The sequence below is a fragment of the Triturus cristatus genome, chromosome 5_1, assembly GCF_964204655.1.
Source record: "Triturus cristatus chromosome 5_1, aTriCri1.1, whole genome shotgun sequence".
Lineage (NCBI taxonomy): Eukaryota > Metazoa > Chordata > Amphibia > Caudata > Salamandridae > Triturus > Triturus cristatus.
In genome coordinates this window covers 183,768,066-183,790,837 of record NC_140587.1, presented here as the reverse complement: position 1 = coordinate 183,790,837, position 22,772 = coordinate 183,768,066, and the positions used below count along the sequence as shown (strand labels likewise).

At 48.2% G+C, this 22,772-nt stretch overlaps 1 protein-coding gene across 1 annotated transcript in view; it reads left to right on the top strand.

Annotated features, from left to right (window-relative positions):
• The first annotated feature begins 336 nt into the window (after positions 1–336).
• Positions 337–22,772, top strand: part of THEM6 (thioesterase superfamily member 6) — a 96,209-nt gene continuing 73,773 nt past the window's right edge. Inside the window, exon 1 of the mRNA XM_085604802.1 lies at positions 337–922. Coding sequence (XP_085460928.1) covers positions 422–922 — 501 coding nt within the window. The 5' untranslated portion in view covers positions 337–421. The remainder of the gene's footprint in view (positions 923–22,772) is intronic.

Genomic DNA, 22,772 nt, shown 5'->3' with positions numbered 1-22,772 from the left:
TGGCAGCGATGCTGTAAATTTTGGGGAATACACAATACATCTTTCACAGCCAGACTGCTTCGGCTACCTAAAAGACGATACATAAATACACAGGCTGTCACTGAACTGCTTCTAGTGAGCGAGATCCTTTTCTGCTGAAACGCCCGCCCGTAACCCGCCCCCACCCCATCTCCTCTCCCGCATTCCCTCCCACCTCCTTTTGTGAGTTTACTGAATATTTCTTCCTTTCAGCACTTTAATTATATTTCTCTCTTTGAAAATGTTGAAAGATAAATATGCCCTCGTCCTTTTGAGGGCTGTATTTGAACTCGGGTTCTTTCTACAGCAAGTTGTGCTTCTTTTTTCAGCAAGATAGTGATACCCAGCTGTCAAAGGTGATCTCGGGCGCCGGCAGACAGGAAGCGTCTGTGAAGGATTAAGCATGTGGTTAATTGTGGGCTTCTGCTTGGCCGGCTTCTTCAGCCTGCTGGACGGCTGGTCTTGGCTACGAACCCCATTTTCTGTGCTTAGAGCCCGGCTTCAGCCTGTGGTGCGGGACCTGCTGCAGGAGCAGACAGTGCATGGCCGGGTGATGCCCACGGACCTAGACTTCCTGCTGCATATGAACAACAGTCGATACCTGCGTGAGGCGGACTTCGCGCGCTTCTCGCACTTCACGCGCTGCGGAATTTTCGGGGCTCTGCGCGCGCTGGGCGCCGGCATGGTCATGGCCTCGTGCGCCACGCGCTTTCGACGCTCCCTGCAAGTGTTCGAACCTTTCGAGGTGCGCACGCGCCTGCTATGCTGGGACGAGCGCGCCTTCTTCGTGGAGCAGCGCTTCGTGAGTCCCAAGGACGGCCGTGTGTGCGCTGTAGTGCTCAGCCGCCAGCACATTCTGGACGGCTCTCCGGAGAAGATAGTACAGCACCTGTGCAAACGCAAGGTAAGAATGAAGCTCAGCTTCCGTAGACTAATAAGCATTTGTACTGCAAATTGGTCTCACATTTGTGAAGAATTCAAGGTACTGGCGTTGGAAATGACAATCTTTTGTTACCAATCAAATGAGTAAAAGAGGAAAGAAAATGAAACCGAAAGGATGGTAGAGAAAGTAGGAAAATGAAACGGAAATGGAACGAATCTAGGGAACAACTCGGGTGAAAAGAAAATGTAGGGGGAAATCAAAACAGCACAATAAAGATAGAAACCTCAACAAGAGAAAGCAAAATGTTCAAAAGATTAACACATTAAAGAAAGCAGGACCAAGGGATAAATAAACATAACCAGCATTTGCAATGCAAAAGGTCTCGCATTTGTGAGCGTTTGAGCTATTGGCATTGCTAATAATAACAACGCCACTCCAATAGCTAAAACTTTCAGTAATGTAAGACCTATTGCATTCAAATCTTGTTTACAGTGGAGTTATTTAAAGGAAAAAGTGTACGTTGCCCTTTGGTGTTTATGAAGTGATGTTTTACACTAAATATGGAACGATTGTGTTTGCATTTGATTTTTGCTGTAGGAGATGTAGCCTAATGGCCCGATCTGCCGACATTGAAACTGGGAAATTACGTTTGCATCCAAATCTCAAATGAGCACCCTGCAGTTCTAGACCAGTCACAATCTTCGTGTGGTTCAAAAACACAGAAGTCAGTTTCTAATGTAAAGCTCTGTAATGTTCTCGTGTCAGGTTTGTGCTATAAAAAGCTGCCAAAAAATTACTTGAGCAGATAATTGAAAAGGGGACCCCAATGTCTCTTGTGTGAATTGTATACCTAAAAACCTCAAGAGCTAGCAAGGTGGTGTCCTGGGCACATCACAGCATGTGACTGTGCCCTGGGACCCTTAGCTGATGGACAATAGTGCACCCTTTTGAATCTGCCTCCAGACACTACATAAAACATTGGAAATATCCTTTACAATACAGGTCATAGTGCTGACATTGTGCTAAAGTAATCATTTTATGTTACTTGGCTATGACTCTGGTAATAAGTGATATTTTAGGTGAGCACTGGCTAGCATTACATTTTTATATTCACTTTAGCGACAATGCTTCTGCTTTCAATAAAACAACCCTATAGCCCAGTACTGCCAGAGCCTAGTTCACCAGTTAAAAAAGACATCATCCTTTGCATAATGGACTGCAGGAAGAAATGCAGAGCGGTTGGGGAGGGAGAAAAAGCTAGAAGAGGGAACTGAAACGGAACTAAAGAATGCATGTATGTATAGAAATGCCTTTGTGAATTCCTTTTCATAAAGGAATTCCTTTTCTTAAAAGTTAAGTCTGCGTCATTGAAGAAATGAAAAAATATGGGCCCACAGCCTCCTGAACACGTTTAAACCCCTCTCAAAGGAATGATAAAACATACAGAAAATGCTGATGGGAAAACGTTTGTTTTTAAACGAATGCTAGATCAATTGTTAAATTTAAAATATGCATGGAAAGGTAAAGGCGAGAGCAGCATTTATGTGTGTTCCCTGCTGCTGACAGAGAACTGCATTAATGGCAGCCACTAATTGACTTCCAGTGAAAAGCAAAACGCAGGCCAGGCAGAACTTCTGTTCCCAATCAATCTGCGGGAATCAAAAACCATTTTAGAACCTTTGATCTCTGATCCCCCTTTTAGACACAGAATGGGGGATGGCCTGAGTTCAGCCACTAGAATAATTGGAGAAACACGTACAAGACAATTCACTGCCACACACGAGAAGTCTCACGCATTCCACTGCGAAAACAGACATGCCGTCACAGAGGAAATAAAACATGTTAGTCAGCAGTGAAATGCTTCTATATATTTGTTTTAGCGCCTCTAAATAATTCTCCAAGGAGCAGTTATACGTAAAAAAGAGACAAACACGTAAATAACCGCATGCCAGGAACCAGCTTCTAGTATTACCGTTTGATAAATGCACCCATTAATTTGCATATGTGAGGAGTTGTTCAGAACAGGCATGTAGACATTCAAAACACATTCCCATCAGTGAAAAATTATTCACAATAAAAACAAGCCAATGCAAACAAAACAAGAAGTCTCCAAATCACACAAACTTTTACAGGGTAAGGACACTGTATTTGTTTGTGCTGCCGAGGGAGAAACTGAAGTGATCTATCAGGAGCACCAACCAATGAGGAGAAACCACAGAAGAGTTAGGCAGGAGTGAACCAATGGCAAGCAGCAGGTGGGATTACACTCCTATAGCAAATACAGCAGGGCTTCCAGACAGTGCATGCGCTGCCAAGACTTGACCTAAAAAGGAGAAGAAAATAACAAATGAAAGCAGAGCAAAACAGAAAAAAACAAGGTGGATGAAATGGAACAGGAAGGCTTGGATTGCCAATCCATGTTTCTAATTTCCATGGAATCCTCCCTCGCAGATCAACAAAACATTTCATTTTTTAAGATTGTACAAATTGTAGAGAAAGCAGCCAATGCATAAAATCAGCATCCTAGAAAATTGATTGAAACTTAAGGCGTAACATGTATCCAGTTCCCCCTCCCCTTGGTTATTCACAGCAATAACAGTGTCGGGAGTGGAGCCACCAACTGGTAGCACAAAAAAAGAAACTGCAAAGCTCCTGAGGTGCCATTTATTGAGTTCCATCCTGCACATTAAGCCATATAGGTGGGTGAGTCATGTCTTGAGTGATGGCATTTCAGAGTTGTACAAATCACGATTTGGCAGCGTTTCTCTGGCACCCGTCCAAAATGGAGCATTGATTAAACTGCTGGGGTGGTTAGCCACTAGGAAGCCTTTCCCTTCTTATGCTAGCTCAGTGGAGGGGGGGGGGGGGGACAGAGAAGAGAGTGAGAGAAGGGGAGTAGGCATGGGCAGAAAAAGTGAGGGATAGGTAGACACAGGTGCAGCAAGACTGAAACATACAGAGCGAGTAGGAGACACAGGAGGAATAAAGATAAACAGATGAAAAAAGAATGCAAGCGAGAGAGAGAAAGAGAGACTGGCACTGAGATTAGGAGAGACTGAGATGCAAAGAAAGACTGAGATGCACACAGAATAAAGAGAAGTGAAAGGAGAGACGAGCTAAGACACTGAGACTTTTATAGAAAGGTACAAAGAGAAAGACCAGGAAAGCTGAAGAATATTAGAGTCCATCTTGCATCTTTCACATGACCACGTGTGTGACGTGGGCCTGCAATTAAGGCAACCTCTTAAACGCACTCTGCTCTAGTGCTGCTTGTAGATGCTGGTGCTGACAAACACTTTTAAAAGCTGGATAGTGGCAAATCAAAATGTTAAAAATTAAAATGTTCAATAAAAACATTTGATCATGATTTTTTTTAACACGCATGCCATAATATTGCATGTTCACTGTCCAGTGTAGTACTCAATTAAAAATTTGCGAACATACGTGACAAGAATTTTCAATTCTATTAAGGACAACGGAGACGAGGATTATGCTTCTCATTTCTTTGCTTTATTCACAGCAGCCAATCAAATTTCTTATATAAAAAAACTACCAATCCCATGAGCACCTAGTGCCTACAACAATCATAGAGTCCACCTTATAATAGGTCCTGCCGAGGCTAACACCTCCTCTTTATTTGCCTGCTCATAACCGAGAAGTCCAAGACAATCTGAAGTCAAACCGTAAACTTGGAGGAAGAGTCCTTCACAACTAATAGATTTTCCAATCTTCAAACGTGAAGACGAATCCGTGATCCTTGACGAAACTGCGGGTCACCGCAACTGAACTCCAAAGGGAAGCTCCGATTATGCTTGTTCAAAGCTGTGCCACCACAATTGACGCAACATCCAGAATAGCCTTATATTAGAAAGTCTTATACGTAGTCTCAGTAGACCAATCTGCTGCATTCATTATGTCTGAAAGACTTACACCCATGGAAAAGGATTTGGACGCCATTGCCCCACAGACCGAATGGGCGCCAAATTTAGACACATCAATGCCTGCTTCACTCATGAGCCAGCACACCCATCTAGACATGGTGGCTGTGGTCACAGGCCTGAAAGGCTTTTGTAATACAATGAATAGTTGACCATGTGAATTAGATCTGAATTCAGGTGTACTTACCTCGTACGCTTTAAGACATCTGACCACACATAATTTGGGATTATCCGGAAAGGCCGGATATGACACTGAAGTAGAATTACTTTTGGTACGCTGTGATATAGTAAATGTTACCCCGTCAGGGGAAAACTGACGTCCTGCGAGATCCAGAGCTCGGACGTCCGAAACCCTCTTACAAGAAACCAAGCACAGTAACATGGCCAATTTTGCCGAAAGTTGTTTACGTGACAAGTACTTATTAGCCGGCCAGGCCTCTAGGAACCGAAGGACTATCGAAACATCCCAGAGAGATGTGTACTTGGGTTGCGGGGGTTTGACCATCCGAATACCCCTAAGTAACTTGCACACTAAAGGGTGTTCACCCAAAGGCTTTCCATCTATCTGTACATGTCCTGCTGAGATAGTCGATCTGAAACTATTAACAGTTCTATAAGCTAGGCCCGATGAGGCTAAGGAGGCCAAGAAATTCACAACCATGGAGACAATTGCTGTAGTGGGATCAGTGTTCCGTGGAGAACACCAGCTACACCACCTATTCCATGCTGATGAATATCTTTTATGTGTATTGGCAGACCATGCCTCGCTAATGAACCTGTGAGCGTCTCTCGAAAGGCCCGGGACCTCCCATCTATCCCTAAAACTCGCCAAGCCACTAGAGGCAGTTGCCCCGACTCTACCAAAGGGTGAGGATTCTTCTGAGGGTCCAGCAACAGGTTCCATCTCTGCGGAAGGAGGAGATGCGCAGCACAAGCCATCTCTAAAACCGACGGGAACCAAATCTGCGCCCTCCACAATGGAGTTATTAGAATCAACTCCGCTTGTTGACGTCTGGCCTGAGCTAACACCCTGGGTATCATTGCCAAAGGAGGAAACGCGTAGTTCAAAGTCTCGTACCAGTCCTGAAGAAAAGCGTCCGAGGCTACCGCTTCCGGATCCGGGGTCTTACAGTTGGCGTCCGGAAGTTGCCGATTGAGGCGCGAGGCAAACAGGTCCAGTTGGCACGGACCCCATAAGATGTTCAGAGCGCGTAACACTCGTGGGTGCAGCCTCCAATCGCTGAAGTCTCGCAGGTAACGGGAATGCCAATCGGCCACTTCGTTGCTGCGCCCCGGGAGGTATTCCGCCACCACAGAAATTCTGTGCAGAAGACAATAATGCCAGAAGTCTTTGGCAATCTCTGTCAGTATTTTGGATCGTGTCCCCCCCCTAGTTTGTTGACGTATCGAACCGCCGACACGTTGTCCATTCGTAGAAGAATGCAACAATCTGCTTTCTGTGGGGAGAGACTGCGAATCGTGAAAGAACCTGCCAGCAGCTCCAAGCAATTGGTGTGTAAGGCTAGCTCCTCCTGAGACCAACGACCCCCCGTGGATATCGAGCCGCAGCGGGCTCCCCAGCCCCATTGGCTGGCATCTGACTCGATGACAACTTCGGGAGTGGACCCGAAGATGGCTTTGCCATTCCACGACTCCATGTGTTCGAGCCACCACTGCATCTCCCACCTCGCCTCCTCTGAAAGAGGAATTCTCTCTGCATACCCGAGGCCTTTGCGGAGATGCCGGATTTTCAATCGTAGAGCCCGATAATGTAGAGTGCCTGGAAAAATGGCTTGAATCGAGGAAGCTAGGAGCCCCACTATCCGGGCCACTGACCGCAACGACACAACCTGCTTGCTCAATGCAGACCGTAACTCTTTTTCTTGATGGTTCTGATCTTTTGGGGAGGGAGAAGAAGCTGGCAGGATCGAGAATCTATCTGGAAACCAAGAAATTCTATAGACTCTGTGGGAGACAACACGGACTTCTGAGGATTCACTACAAACCCCAGGTCTTGGAGGAGAGAGATCGACCATTCCAAGTGCTTGATGACCAAGCGCGGGCAAAGTGCCATGAGAATGAAGTCATCCAAATAGACGATCATTCGAACCCCGCGCGCTCTCAAACTCCACCACAGGACGAAGCAGTTTCGTAAAGCACCAAGGTGCTGACGAAAGGCTGAAGGGGAGAACCGCGTACTCGTAAAAAACGCCCACCCGGACGAACTGGAGAAAGCGTCGGTGTGGGCTGTAAAGGGGGATTGACAGATAAGCGTCTTTTAAGTCGAGGCGCACCATCCTGCAGCAGGTCTCGTAACCGATGGATACCCTCCATCTTGAAATGACGATACATGATCCAGCCATTGAGGTCCCTCAAATTCAAGACAAGTCTGGACCCGCCCCCTTTTTTCTCCACCAGGAAGACGTTGCTGAGAAACCCTCGGAGATGTATCTGAGACACAACAATGGCACCTTTGGCAGCAGATAGTTTACCTCGTCTGCGATAAAGTTCCGCTCGTGTTGGGAAAAATTTATTGGAGTGGGCATAAGGCCCTGGACTGGGGTGCCGTACAGCTCCAGTTTGTATCCCTGTACAGTCTCCAATACCCAAGCATCCTGAGAGATTGTTTGCCAAGTCTGCAGGAAAAACTGAATGCGACCCCCCCCCCCCCCCCCAAATGTCGCCTCGGAAGCCAAAATCAGTCTCACCTGAATTTCCGGTGTCGTGCTGATTGTTGGAGTTGCCGATGTACCTGCCCCTGCGGAATCTGTGTCGCGCCCTGCGAGTGGGGTAGAAGGAGGAATTGGAATCTTGGTAGCCTCCGCGCTGTTGTTGTTGGTGGTACTGCTGGTACTGACCACATGGGGCGTTGTAATTACCACGGCCGAACGACTGCCCTCTATGACGTGCGGCCCTGGTAAAAACCGGACGAAAGGCTTTCTTTAAGGATTCCTGAGCCTTGTCCAGGCCACTAAAAGTGGCCACAAACCTGGTGAGCTCCTTCAGGAACGGTTGGCCAAATAAGAGGCCCTGGGCAACCGGGCCGGCCTCCGAAGTAGAAAGCTCCGCTAGTTTGGGGTCTAATTTAAGGAGCGTAGAACGCCGTCTCTCCGCAGACATGGCGCAATTTGCATTGCCCAGTTGACAAATTGCTCTCTGCGCCCACCATATGAGTTCCTCCGGGTCAACGAGAGAACCACTCTCTTTGGCTTGGAAGCCCAGCTCTAAGATCTTTGTAAGGGGGCCAGAGAGTTCAAGTAATTTATCTTGGCATGACCGCCATGCCCGGTCGATGCCTTTCTTTGGATCTTTAGCGTACTTGCGAAGGTAAGTTAACATAGTGGGGTCCATGTCAGGGGTGTCCGCCACTTTCCCTGCCAGCTCCGGCCAAGGGCATTCCGAACGCAACCACGCCCTGACTTCCCTTTCATAGGGACGACGGAGGTGCGATTGTACATAATCCGCGACCTCTTGGGAGGGATACCATGCAGTGGAGTTGAGGTGGATAATGTCGGAGGGCTCGAAGGTAAGGACCCTGGGTTGAGGGGGCGGCTCCGCGTGATGTTCCTTCTTCTTTTTCTTGGCAGGCTGGGCTGCCTCATCGTCATCATCAGATCCCTGATCTGTATCAGTATCGCCTGTTTCCCCATAGAGGGACTCTGCAGGGTCCGCCTGCGGCGAAGCGTGTTGGCCTTGAGCCAAAGAGACCACGAGCCACGCAAAATTTGCTTTGTGGGGTTTTTTCTTCTGTGAGGTCCCTGATTTGGCGGGTAGATTTCAGGCAGGAATCCAACCCTGCTGCATAGCATACTTATTAAGATGGCGTTTTAAACGCGCAATCGCCCTGACCAGAGCCGTGTTCACCGACTTTTGAACGCCCTTATCCAATGCCTCCACAATATCCTGTTCAAGAGAACCAGAAGGAACCTCTTCGTAATACTCTTCATCGTAGCAGTACTCTGCCATCGTACCCCAAAGACAGGCACGTATGCAAGGAATGTAATTTGATAACCCACGTCACACCCTGGAACAGGGAGCAGTCGAAGGAGGTATAACCTCAATCCGAGTCCAAGGAATGGACAGTCAAGGGGGAGAGGCGAACCCCAGGCAAGCCAGCACTCGCTTATAAACACTGATTAATGGTGGAGGGAGGGGCTTGCCAACAGCCTCTCTAGGCAAGGCCTATGCTTAATTCTTACAGCCCTCTGCTCAGAAATGCATGGGGTGTAATTGGGGGCAAAAACGAGCACAACTTGTCACCAAAAACGGAGCTATAGAGTGGAAATACCGCTCCGATCGAAATCAGCGCGAAACTGACTCCTAAAATGGCCGCCGCGCATGAGTGGCACGGCCCGCCCGTAACAAGTGAAAGAGTACTGCGCGATCCAGCGATGGCGCGTCCTCACCCCCGAACTCCCGCTCCACCTAGGACGGCTACGGGCGCGGAGCGCCCAGCAGGGGAGGCCGAAGCGCTCCCGAACAAAGTATGCCAACGAAGAACACACTACTCCGCGGAGGGCCCCGGGAGTAGCGGCGAGCAAAGCGATCTCCCACAGCGCGAGCTGAGGCAATACCAAGGGTATGCACGCACAACAACCAAGCGGCAGAAACGCCTATAAACGCACAAATCAATTAATCAAGCACAATAAGGAGCATAAACAGGTTGCGCTAGTGCGCTCTTAACAAAGAGCAATCTAAACCATTCACAGGCACAAAATGAGTAAAGGCACTTAACTGGCTGCGCAGCAGCAAAGAAAGAGGAGGTGTTAGCCTCGGCAGGACCTAATATAAGGTGGACTCTATGATTGTTGTTGGCACTAGGTGCTCATGGGATTGGTAGTTTTTTATATATAAGAAATTTGATTGGCTGCTGTGAATAAAGCAAAGAAATGAGAAGCATAATCTGAGCCTCCGGTCCTGACATAGAATTGTCTTACATGGCTAGATCTGTGCTACACAAATACTGCAAATAAAATACAAGGACATATACGAGATACTGTTCAATTAGGCACGGAGCCCTTGATCATTGCTGCTGATATGTATAGTTTTACTCACATATTCTTTCTAAACTGTGTTCTGAGCACACCATCACACATCTAATTTAGCTTATATGGCCTTTTCCAGTAAAATACAATGATGCTACCACGTTTATGAGTTTCGGTTATAATCCTTCTTGGGCAGCAAAACATTACTATACTGCAGTAGGTTTATCACAACAATTAACACAGCTTTCGACATTGCCTGGGCACCACTGAGCAAAGCCAACTTACACTTATGAAATGCTAAATTGCCAGTGTAACAAAGGTCAAAATCACTTTACACAACATCAGAACTGTCCATGGAGCAGCTAGACAACAGGTGAATGGGCTTCCATGTTCAAACGTGAGAAATCCCAATATATTGCCCGTTAAACGCATATAGCTGTAGTTGTAGTATACAGGTGTGCAAAACGGGCACTTCAAGTTGATTTGTGTATTAACGGTTATATTCCAATAGGATTTAAACAGCCTAAGAAGGTCCTCTCTTAAACAATATCCAAATAACGCGTTCCTACTACTATTTCCCCTAAGGAGAATAAAACCGTTTTAAGCATTGATTACTATAATTACCTGCGTGAGGAATTCTCTCAGGTTCACCATATAAGGTGACCAATCGCCTGTTAATTAACGAACCATAAGTAAATGCTGCCTATTGTCCGTTCCCTGTTATTTCTCTTTCTTTGAATGGAAGATATTTGTCAGTAATTACAGTACTTCTGGGTTGTATAACAGTCAATCCTATAGCTGTATAACTGATCATATTAAATAAATCCTTTGTGAGGGTTTGGGGTACTTGTAATGTGGCACTCCTGCTAATCCTAAAGCCCTGCACAAAATTCTCAAGTGCTCATTGGCTGTGGAGTCTGTATATGCATCTTCGGTAGATCAACAGACTGAGTACGAGCTGGCTTTCACAGAATGGTAGTCGATAAATGCATCATAGCAGAATGTGCTTCGTTCGCGAGTATTTTAGCTGCAAGTGTTGTCTACCGGGCAGCAAACTTAAGCCGGGCAGTTACAGTGACTCTCTGCTTGGTCAGGCCTCGCTGCTGCCAGTGCCTGTTGGGAAGGTATGAGAAAGCAAGCACATACAATCAATATAACGCAACAGTACTCGATGCAGCAATAATAACAGTGCTATGGGGTGAAATGCACATCGAAGAACATCAGCGCTGATAGGTTTCAACAATGTCATGTGATGCGGCGGATGTCCAATGGGAGAGCAAGTATATTCTGTGTGGGAACCAAAAACAAGTTTCTGTGAGCCCTCCCCTTGATAACCAAAACAAAATAAAACTCAGAGACATATGCTGACAAAAGCATACCGTTTTCCAAATAGTGTTACGAGCCAGCCTCTCGCTCTAGCTCTCTGCCTTGCTTGATGCAGTCTCCAAGCACATAAGCTGAGTAGCTGTTGATGTTAGAAATTAGGAGAGAATGACTGTTGTGCCCTACATGAAAGGCAGCTACTGACGCGAGCTGAGGGGAGAGGGCAAAAAAAAGTATTGTTGAAGCAAAACATTTGTCCACAAGCGAAAGGATCCATGTAGGAGGGGCAGTAGCCAGGGTAGTAACAAAACAGCAACAAGGTGGGTCAAATGTACACTATCCACCAACAAAAGCAATGCAGTTTGTAAAGGCCGACCAAGCAGCCAATGAAAAAGCAGTGGGCATGTGTGGGTGTCTCCAAACCTCACAGAGGGAATACAGCATGCCTCGCAGAGCAGCGCATATGCGCTGACTCTAGGCTAGACCTCAAAGTGTAGGGGGTCTCTAAAGGGTGCGAGAACACGAGGCTAAAGGACCTCTTCTGCACGGCAGGGATCGTGAAATCCTTGACCATTACGAGGCATGATGTTTTTCTTCTTGTGCGCTAAATCTGCTACTGCTTGTTGTCCCTTAACCAAACTTAATTTTGGACTCTGAACTGCTGGGATATTGGAGCTGTGCAAGTACTATGGGATATCACCAAGGAAAGTATTCTGTCAGAGACCCAGAGGCATATGGCCTTGGTTTTGAGATGAATCTCCAATACCACGGACTGGGAAAGACCATGCCTACTTCTGCTATAACAAGTATTTGTAAATGCATTCGGTTTTGCCTATGGGATTTATAATAAGTAAAGAGGTGTGGGAGCAGTGTATGAGTGCAGGGAGAATGGTGTGAGTGCTCACGAATGAAGGTTGAGAAGTGTCTGAGTGCTGGGAAAAAGTTCCTCAATCCATGGTGATTGATGTGTGTTCAGTACAGAATGAGAATTGTGAGAGTGTACAGGCTGAGAGATGTTATCCTGTACAAGGTAAGAGGTGTGTGAGTATAGGGTGAGCGTTTTTTCAATAGTAGAAGGGCTAGATGAGTGGTTTGAGTTCATGGTGAGGAATGTGAGTGCTGAATGAGAGGTATGTTGATGGTGTGTGAGTGCAGAGTCTAGAGTCGGCACTGTGTGAATGGTGGGTGAGTAGTATCTGAATGCCAGCCCAATGTCAGGGTGACTGTGCAGAGTAAAGGGTGGGTGAGTGTGCAGGGTGAGCAGTGTCTGAAAAGTAGGTTGAGGGAAAGAAGGGATCCGAAGGCGCGCCTAAGGCAAGCCCGTCTGCGCCTGGACCGCGCCCAGCGCCATGACCCCTGGCCCCCGCGACCCACACCTCCCATGCCTGACCTACGACACCGCCGCCCTGACCAAACTCAACCCCGGCAGAGCGCCGGGCTGCTGCCGCACCACCCCAAGACGCACCCACGGTCTTTTTACCTGCCGCAACTGCCGATTCACCTGCCTACGGACCCCCAACGCACCCCACAAGAACAACACCCCCGGACACAACCTCGAGTGCATCCTGATCAACACGCGATCCGTCCACAGACACGCCATCAAACTGTGGAACCTCATCGACTCAACAGCCCCGGACATCGCCTTCCTCACTGAGACCTGGATGAACCCCTCCTCGGCACCCGACATCGCCATAGCCATCCCTGACGGATACAAAATCATCAGGAAAGACCTCACCAACCGCACCGGAGGCGGCATCGCCATCGTCCACAAGAGCTCCATCCGCATCACAACCAACACCGACCACACACTCTCCGACGCTGAACACCTCCACTTCCAAATCCACAGCAACCCCAAAACCACCCTCAGAGGAACCCTCATCTACAGACCCCCGGACCACGCACCAATTTCAGCGAAGACATCGCAGACTTCGTCAGCCCACACGCCCTCCCCTCCGCCGACTACATCCTCCTGGGAGACCTCAACTTCCACCTGGAGAACTACAACGACAACAACACCACCACCCTACTGGACAACCTCTCCAACCTCGGACTCAAGCAACTGGTCAACACCCCCACCCACTACGCCGGACACGCGCTTGACCCCATCTTCTCCTCCAGCAAACGCATCTCCTTCAACCACACCACCAAACTCTCCTGGACGGACCACAGCTGCGTCCACTTCAGCTACAGGAAAACCACAACCCACCACCACGCTCAACAACCACCGAGAAGACAATGGAACCGAATTACCACCGACCAACTCACATCAGCTCTCTCCCAGAACCCGCCCACCAGCACCTCAAACCCCAACGAAGCAGCCAACAACCTCACGAGCTGTATCTGACTGCGCTAACATCCTGGCTCCCCTGAAGACCCGAGCGAACGGAGCCAACCACAAAAGAAGCTCCTGGTTTAACTCCACCCTCAAGGACTCCAAAAAACGATGCCGCACCTTCGAGAAGACCAGACCGACAAGAACATGTCAGCCCTCAAAAACGCCACCCGGAAACACCACCAACTCCTCCGCGCCGCAAGAAAATCTTCCTTCAAAGACAGACTTGACAACAACTCCCACAACAGCAAAAAACTTTTCGGCATCGTCGGAGAACTCTCCAACCCCGACGCCGAAAACAACGCCATCACCCCCTCACAAGTCCTCTGCGACTCCCTCGCAGCCTTCTTCCACCACAAAATCACCGACGTCTACAACAGCTTCACCACAACAAACGCGAACCCACCCCCCACAGCACCACCATCCACGCCTGGAACCCGATCACCACCGAGGAAACCACCCGCACAATGAACTCAATCCATTCAGGATCACCCGCCGACCCATGCCCCCACCACATCTTCAACAAAGCCAACAACATCATCGCCCCCCCATCTCCGAGACGTCATCCACACATCCTTCACCACCGCCACCTTCCCCGAGAGCTGGAAACACGCCAAACTCAACGCCCTCCTCAAGAAGCCGACAGCAGACCCCACAGACCTCAAGAACTTCCGACCCATCTCTCTCCTCCCGTTCCCAGCAAAGGTTATTGAGAAAACCGTCAACACTCAACTGACTACCTTCCTCGAAACCAACGAATCACTCGACCCCTCGCAGTTCGGTTTCAGGGCCAACCACAGCACCGAGACCGCCCTCATCGCAGCCACGGACGACATCAGATCCCTGACCGACAAGGGAGAGACCGTGGCCCTCATACTCCTTGACCTCTCCGCAGCCTTCGACACGGTATGCCACCGCACCCTGATACAGCGCCTCAACAACGCCGGCATCCGAGGCAAGGCCTTGGACTGGATCATCTCGTTCCTCGCCGGAAGAACTCAGAGTCCGCCTCCCCCCCCCCCCCTTCAGATCAACAGCGACCAAGGTCATCTGCGGCGTCCCACAAGGATCCTCCCTCAGCCCTACCCTCTTCAACATCTACATGACGCCCCTGGCAAACATCGCACGCAAACACGGACTCAACCTCATCTCCTACGCAGACGACACTCAACTCATCCTCTCCCTCACCAACGACCCTTCCTCTGCTAGAACCAGACTACACGAAGGAAGTAGCGGACTGGATGACGGACAGCCGGCTTAAACTCAACACCGACAAGACGGACGTCCTCATCCTTAGGCCCTACTCCCACCGCATGGGACGACTCCTGGTGGCCCCCCGCCCTAGGCAGCACTCCCCAACCCACCGACCACGCCCCCAACCTGGGCTTCATCCTGGACTCCTCCCTCTCCATGACCAGACAAGTCAACGCAGTCACATCGGCATGCTTCAACACCCTTCGCATGCTCCGCAAGATCTTCCACTGGATCCCCACCGACACAAGGAAGACCGTCACCCACGCCCTCGTCACCAGCCGCCTGGGCCGACACCACGATCAAACTACAGAAGAAACTCCAGCGAATCCAGAACGCCGCCGCACGCCTCATCCTGGACGTCCCGAGCCACCACCACATCTCCGGACACCTGGAAAAGCTTCACTGGCTCCCAGTCAGCAAGAGGATCACGTTCAGACTCCTCACCCACGCACACAAAGCCCTTCACAACCAAGGACCCAAACTCATCAACCACCGCGTCTCCTTCTACATACCCACCCGCACCCTGCGATCGACCGGACAAGCCCTGGCAGCCGTCCCCCGCATCCGCAAAGCCACCGCCGGAGGCAAATCTTTTTCCTACCTCGCAGCGAAGACCTGGAACTCTCTCCCCAGCCATCTCCGCTTAACACAGGACCACCTCTCCTTCAGAAGGCAGCTCAAGACCTGGCTGTACGAACAATAACCCCCTCCCCCCCAGCGCCTTGAGACCCTTACGGGTGAGTAGCGCGCTTTATAAATGCCAATGATTGATTGATTGATTGAACTAGGTAGAATAGGTTGAAAGGCTACATGCATCACGGAAGCATTTGTAGGTCCATGTTTTTAGAATGCCTCAAATGTAACAAAGTGACTGGAGAGCCCATCCCCTGAGCAATCATTGGAGATACTAGGGTACCCCATGTGAAACCAAGGAAGAGTCCAAATGTGTTGTCTATACCTCCCTTAGACCAATCTGGGGATTTTAGTCAAAGCGCATGTGTGATCTGGGATTTGAAGTGTCACCTATCTCCGCACAGCTATGGTATACAATTCCCAGGATACATCAATGCCACTGTCGAGTATGTGAAACCCAAAGTAAAGCTATTCAAGACCTGTCCATGTTTGTTCTGTGCAACTTGGGGGATAGCTCTGCTGACATAGGGGAGTGAGGCTGCTAGTGTACATTCTGTATACCCTGAGGCATAACTCTACTTTCTGCAGCAGGAGGTTGTGAGGGCTGTGTAGCCCGAGAAATAGATGTGCTACCTGTGTCTATAAATATGTTTAAAATGAGACCGGACTGCCATTCCCAGCACTTACCTCAGGAGCTGGAGAACCTCCGTGGTGTAGACCCGGGCTGGAGTGAAGTTGCCGTCAGCCACTGTTTGGAGGTGAAATTCATGATAGCAAAGAGGCTGCAAGCGCGGTGCAGGCGAAAGCTAAGAATTGCAAAGTTCTTCACCTGACACTAAGATGGCCGGCAGGCAGGCAGTGTAAACCTTCACTTGTACACAGGAGCGTTCTCTCATTTGAGTCATGCGAGCCTAGAATCTTACAAAATGAAAGTGACATCAGCGATGAAGAGATCTGACGCCTCATTAAAACGGTATGTGGTTACAGCTCACTCCATATTAAAATTGTAGATTTTTAAATCACGTCAGTTAATGTGTACATCCGAATTGCAAAGCAGAGTTTGCTCTGTCAGTGTCTTCTAATGCACAAAAGCAGTAGTTTTACATGTTATTAATGCACATGTTTTAATTGCTCGCCAGATGTACCCATGTACAGAAATCGCCACTGGCGATTTGTTCGTGCGCTGGACTGACTTTGGTGAATGACAGTGGATCTACATCAAGTACCGTCCTCTATAAATAGGTTTCTCATAAGAATGACACAAACATGATTTCTGTGCTTTTATTAAAAATGTAGAAGTTCAGGTACTCATTATCCCAGAATACTGTTTGCTACTGAGAAGTGCCTGTATTCGTCATTGAATTATCGTATCTGCACTGAGAAGTGCAGGAATTGAATAGGATACAGAGATGGTGGCATATATTATCATACAGAATCTGAGGAATGTTTGACCACCTTTGACTTAGATGTAACTGTTACAGTGTTCGGAACCTTAGTTGCAACATTTTGTAAGTTCTGTCGGCGAGAAAAAATACTGCTCCGCTACTGCAGTGGGGAAGTCTATAATATACAGCAGCGCTGATATGATAAGTATGCTGAACAAATCCTCCAGCTAGAAATATCACTACAGTCACGACTTGAAATATGTATACATGATAGTTTCCAACAGCAAATTTTATCACCAGGGATTAACTCTTCACTTATGCAGTTGCACAGAAATACAATGATGTGCATTAATTAATCCTCACAAAGAAAGTTCTGACATATGTCTGGTCGTGTACGGAACTTCTTTGGTGGGCTATAATATGAGGAAGCTGTAACCAGGCGCTGCATCTACGAGGGCCAGAAAACCTACACCCTGAAAATACGGAGATGCAAGCACATCACAAAGAGCCATGAATCCGTATGTCTAACACTCGCCTTTAAACTTCAGCTAACGGTTACACATCCCACACAGCCTGCATGTGACTGGTAAAAAAAAATAAAAAAAAGATGAGCCGGGTACTAGTGAGATGTCTTACAAGTGGCCCACAGAACAGTTAAGGTTTGTTTAGGAAGAGATAAGCTGCTGTAACCTTAACTGGAGCTGCCGGTTCTCAGTTTGGGATTCTGACAAGACTCCTTCATCCACAAGAAGATCTACTTGGACACGGTGGGCGACGCTAGGCCGGAGTCCTTGGTGGTGACAGGGCTGCCGCCATCATTCTGTGAGGGGGACACAGAGCACAGCGGCACCGGCTCTTGTGGCAGAGGAGGGGGTTGGTGCTGGTCCCAGGGGCCTGGGATGTGTAAGGGCTGCTGGCTGGCCTGGGATCCCAGCAGCCATTGTTAGCACTTACCTCATGAGCTGGAGGACCCCTGTGGTGTAGACCCAGGCAGGGGTGAAGCTGCTTCCAGTCACTGTTTTGGAGGTGAAACTCACGGAAGCAGAGAGGTTGGAAGCTCGGCTGCGAGGCTTACAGCCTGGTCTTCACCACCCCCCGCAGGCATGTGACAATCGCCTCCACAGTATCTCCTCATCTGGGGAGAGACAGAAGGGGCCACGAGTGCCACACGGTACAGGAGCCAGGCATCAGATGAGCGGCACAGGTCATTAGTGCACACATAAACCCCCCCCCCCCCACACGCTCACATTACGACATTACAAAAGTTACACCACAAGATAATGGCATGCGATCGCATGTGTGAAGACCTGTAATTAAAAAACAAACCGTTCCTGAACAGAAAACAAAATAGAACAAGCTCTGTGCATGCAAAACTTTACAAAAATAGTGCCATAAAAGCGGATGGAAACAGTACTTCGGCTTTGGGAAACTGATCAGAGAAGCACACGAGGAACAACACAGTTAATTATCAGTATGCTACAGGCAAAAAAAATGGAGTAAAATATAATAGCAAGCACAGGAACCAATGAAAAGCAAGGAAAATAGGGGGCGGGATGTGAGTCCCTTTTTAAGATATATTTAATACAATAGATTTCACAAGTACAGCACAAGCGCTGTGCAGGCCAAACCTAAAAAACTAGTTGGATCTCTTCATCTTATCTTTCCTGTCTTTACATCTTGTGTACCTAGTCCTCCAGTTTCTCGAAGGGCCTGATTTTGAGTCTCCCTCTATGCTCCGACCAGAGCGTAAACTGCTGTTTATGCTCGGGTGGGAATTATGAGGTTTGTTTTATTTAGCGCATCCAATAATTATTGGATGCGTTAAATAACTCAACCTTCTTTAAATTTCGGCTGATCAAACCTGTTGAAATTTAACAGGGTAAATTGGAATTTACCGTACTATGCGGATTTTGGTTTGTTAAACACCAAAATTTGCATGTTATTCCCCACAAACTCATAATTGGTGTTGTGACTCTCACTCAATACATAACAAACCTCATGGTATCCTTATTTATTATATGTGATAACTAACACCTAAACTCTTAATCAGGCCCAAAAGGTATTTATCATCCGATAATTAACAGCAAATGCTTTAAATACCTCAAACTTTGATACATTTCGGCAGCTTTTACCTGCTGAAATTTAACAGTGGAAATGGGTATGGCATTTACTGTAAAATTGCAGCTTTTGGTGTGTTGAACACCAAAATCCGCATGCTGTTCCCCAGTAACTTGCAATAGCTGCTATTTATCGCTCCCTGATAAATAAACCTCACGGTATTGTTATTTACCAGGTGCGATAAATAGCACCTTGACTTCTAATCAGGCCCCTAAGTGTGCTGTACCTACCTAACCTCTGTCTTCCTTACCTCCCACTCAGTAAACCTATCTCTGACACTCGTCTCTTTATTTCTCTTCTGACCCCACTTCTCTCTACCACACTATGCATATCTCCATCCCTTCCCTCAACCATAACTCTCTATCCCACTCCTTTCTGCTTCTTCTTTCTCCCTTCTGTCTCCTATCACTCTACAACCTCTATCTCCTCTCTAAACCTTATCTTCCTCTTCCTTTATCCTTCATCACGCTATACCTCCACTCTCTCTCTTATTTGTGTCTCTACATCACATTTCTCATTACCTAACCTCTAAATTTTTCTCGCTATTCATTCATTACCTCTCCATCTGCTCTTCATCTTTCTACATGTGTCCTGTCGTCTGATATCTCTCCTTGATCCTTTCTTGCTACGTCTTCCTCTACCACTTCTACTGTATCATTACTTCCCATCTTTGTGTCTCTCTATACTGTCATCTCTCACCTCACATGACTGTATCTCCCCACCTCACCTTTCTCTCTTCCTCTCTCTACCTCACAGCTTTTCTCTTAACCCTTAAAGTACCAAACCCTCCATCTATTTTCATTTATTTCTCTGTAGCTCACTCTACTAACGTTCCCCAATCTAAATGCATGCTTTATCTAGTTAGCTCTCTTTCTACCTAGCCCTCTTTCAACCTCCCTGGATCTTAAATCTCACTTTCCTGTTTAATGTACATTTCTCCCTGTCATACCTGTGAGAAATTGTACTATTGGTTGAGGGAGGTGAATCCGTACTCACTAGCAACAAGTATTTATGCCGCACACAAACGGTAGTAAAGTGAGAACTCAACACACCAATTTAGTAAAATAGAGTAAAAATTAATAAATAAAATGAAACCCAAAACAACAAAATCCACTCAGCAGTTGAGCTGTGTCAAATATTTCAGGAAAAATAGCACCTAGAAGCAAATGGCTCTATTATGGTTATCTAGTCACGCTGGACAGGGACAAAGTCACAAGTTCAAGCTGACCGTGATGGAGCGCATGCCGGCCACAGGATCGTGTTTGGCCTGCTGAGATGAAACCTTGTGTTCTTGGAATCCAGATGCGAAGTCCTCATTGCGCTATGCTGCATCGAGGAGCCATTGAGCAGGAGTTGCAATGCGTGGGCCTGCGTTGAGAGGGCTTGCGCTGGGTCGAAGCTGCTGATCAGGAGCTGCAGTGCTGGCGTCGGGTCTATGAAGCCACTCATCTGGGGCTGCGTTGCGGAGACTTGCATCATGCCAGGGTGATGCTGGGGAAGCGTCCGATTAGAAACTTCTATGCAAAGTCCGGCATCAAGGTGCAGCACACTGCGTTGGTTCCAGTGAAGCCGCCAGTCAGTGGCATGTTGTCTCTATAGCTCAGAACAGGAGGTCAGTCAACTGACCCTTGAAGGCACTCTGGTAATCCTGGGTTCAAGCAGAAAGGCAGGCAGCAGGGCAGTCCTCAAATAGTTGGGCAGCCCTCTGGCAGCAGGGCGGTCCTCATCAGCTGGGCAGTCCTCTGGCAGCAGGGCGGTCCTCAAGTAGTTGGGCAGTCCTCTGGCAGCAGGGCGGTCCTCATCAGCTGGGCAGTCCTTCTTCCTAAGTAGTACGTAGGTCCAGGAGTTGTTTGGGAGAGTGGCACTCGGTCCTGATTTTATACCTGTGCCAGCTTTGAAGTAGGAGAAACTCTTAGACTACCTGCCACTCCACCTCCCCCCACACCCCGCATGTGGTTCTGGAATTTCCTTCCTTGCCCTGTCCGGGCCTCAAGCTGTCTGGGGTGCTAGAGGCTAGTGTGAATTTCTTTGATTACAGGAGGCAGCCCCTATTGAAGTGCAAGTGTGGTAGGTGATAGCTCCTCCCCCACTTATCCTGTCAGAATGGACCATCCTACCACCTACCAATCCCCCTTTGTGACATTATCTGAGAGGAATACGCAAAGGCCAGCAGCCAACTACAAATGCAAAAACAACAATTGATGGACAGAATGCAGAACAATGTCATACATTCACCCCAGTACAGAGATCTGGGCCTAAATCCATCGTTTTTTTGCTCACCATGCCAGTCCAGTGTGAACCCAGCCATATGCAAATCAGTCTTGACCCTGTGCCTCATGGGAACAGTCCAGCCCGAACTGCCAAGCCAGGTCCTCCCTGGACTGGAAACAAGCATCCTAGGACCGGTTTCGGGGTTTCACCCCTCTTCAGCCAGGATAGCTTGATTCCAGTGGCATGGAGAGCACGGCACTCACATCTGAGCATACCCGTCCCACTCTGGGTGAAAAATGCAAAAACAACAATTGATGGACAGAATGCAGAACAATGTCATACATTCACCCCAGTACAGAGATCTGGGCAGTTCGGGCTGGACTGTTCCCATGAGGCACAGGGTCAAGACTGATTTGCATATGGCCATGTCTGAACTGGGGTGGCGTAGTGGGCAAAAGAACGATGGATTTAACCCAGATCTCTTGACTGGGGGAGAATGTTTGCATTGTCAGCATTCCGTCCATCATTTGTTTGTTGTAACGCTTTTTGCCCTAAGTGGGATGGGTATGCCCAGACGTGGGTCCCGTGCTCACTACGCCACTGGAGTCAAGCTATCCTGGCTGATGACGGCTGATAGCCAGAAACCGGTCCTAGAATGCTTGATTCCGGTCCAGGGAAGACATGGCTTGGCAGTTCGGGCTGGACTGTTCCCATGAGGCACAGGGTCAAGACTGATTTGCATATGGCCATGTCTGAACTGGGGTGGCGTAGTGGGCAAAAGAACGATGGATTTAACCCAGATCTCTTGACTGGGGGAGAATGTTTGCATTGTCAGCATTCCGTCCATCATTTGTTTGTTGTAACGCTTTTCGCCCTAAGTGGGATGGGTATGCCCAGACGTGGGTCCCGTGCTCACTACGCCACTGGAGTCAAACTATCCTGGCTGATGACGGCTGATAGCCAGAAACCGGTCCTAGGATGCTTGATTCCGGTCCAGGGAAGACATGGCTTGGCAGTTCGGGCTGGACTGTTCCCATGAGGCACAGGGTCAAGACTGATTTGCATATGGCCATGTCTGAACTGGGGTGGCGTAGTGGGCAAAAGAACGATGGATTTAACCCAGATCTCTTGACTGAGGGAGAATGTTTGCATTGTCAGCATTCCGTCCATCATTTGTTTGTTGTACAGCAGCCAACTACACCTTCCCATGTGACCCAGGATACAGGCTGCAGGTACCAAATGGTTGGAACAAGAAACTGTCAACTTTCTAAAGGTGACATTGTTAGGTTTCACCTGCACAGTCCCTGCGCTGACATGCTGTTCTTGTAAAATCTATTTAATTTCATGTAAATCTTAAAAGGGGTTTACATCCTGCCCTTTCATTTCATTGGTTGGTGTGCTTGCCACTTTTCGTTCGTTTCTAGTGGTTGTAGCATGCCATTTCCTGTTGTTCTTCGTGTGTTCTTTTTATCAGTATCCCACTGCCCAAGTACTCCTTTTCATCCGTGTCTAGCTTCTTTCTGAGAAAGCATGTCAGCACCCCTACTTTTGAAATCCTGTGCCGCTCCTCCCACAGATTCTTATAGCGTCTGCACAGGTAATGTTATTTGCGTAGCACGAACCCTATTGGAGCGATTTATACGAGCATCACAGGCAAACAGCAACATGTTTGGGCACAGATAGGTCACCCCG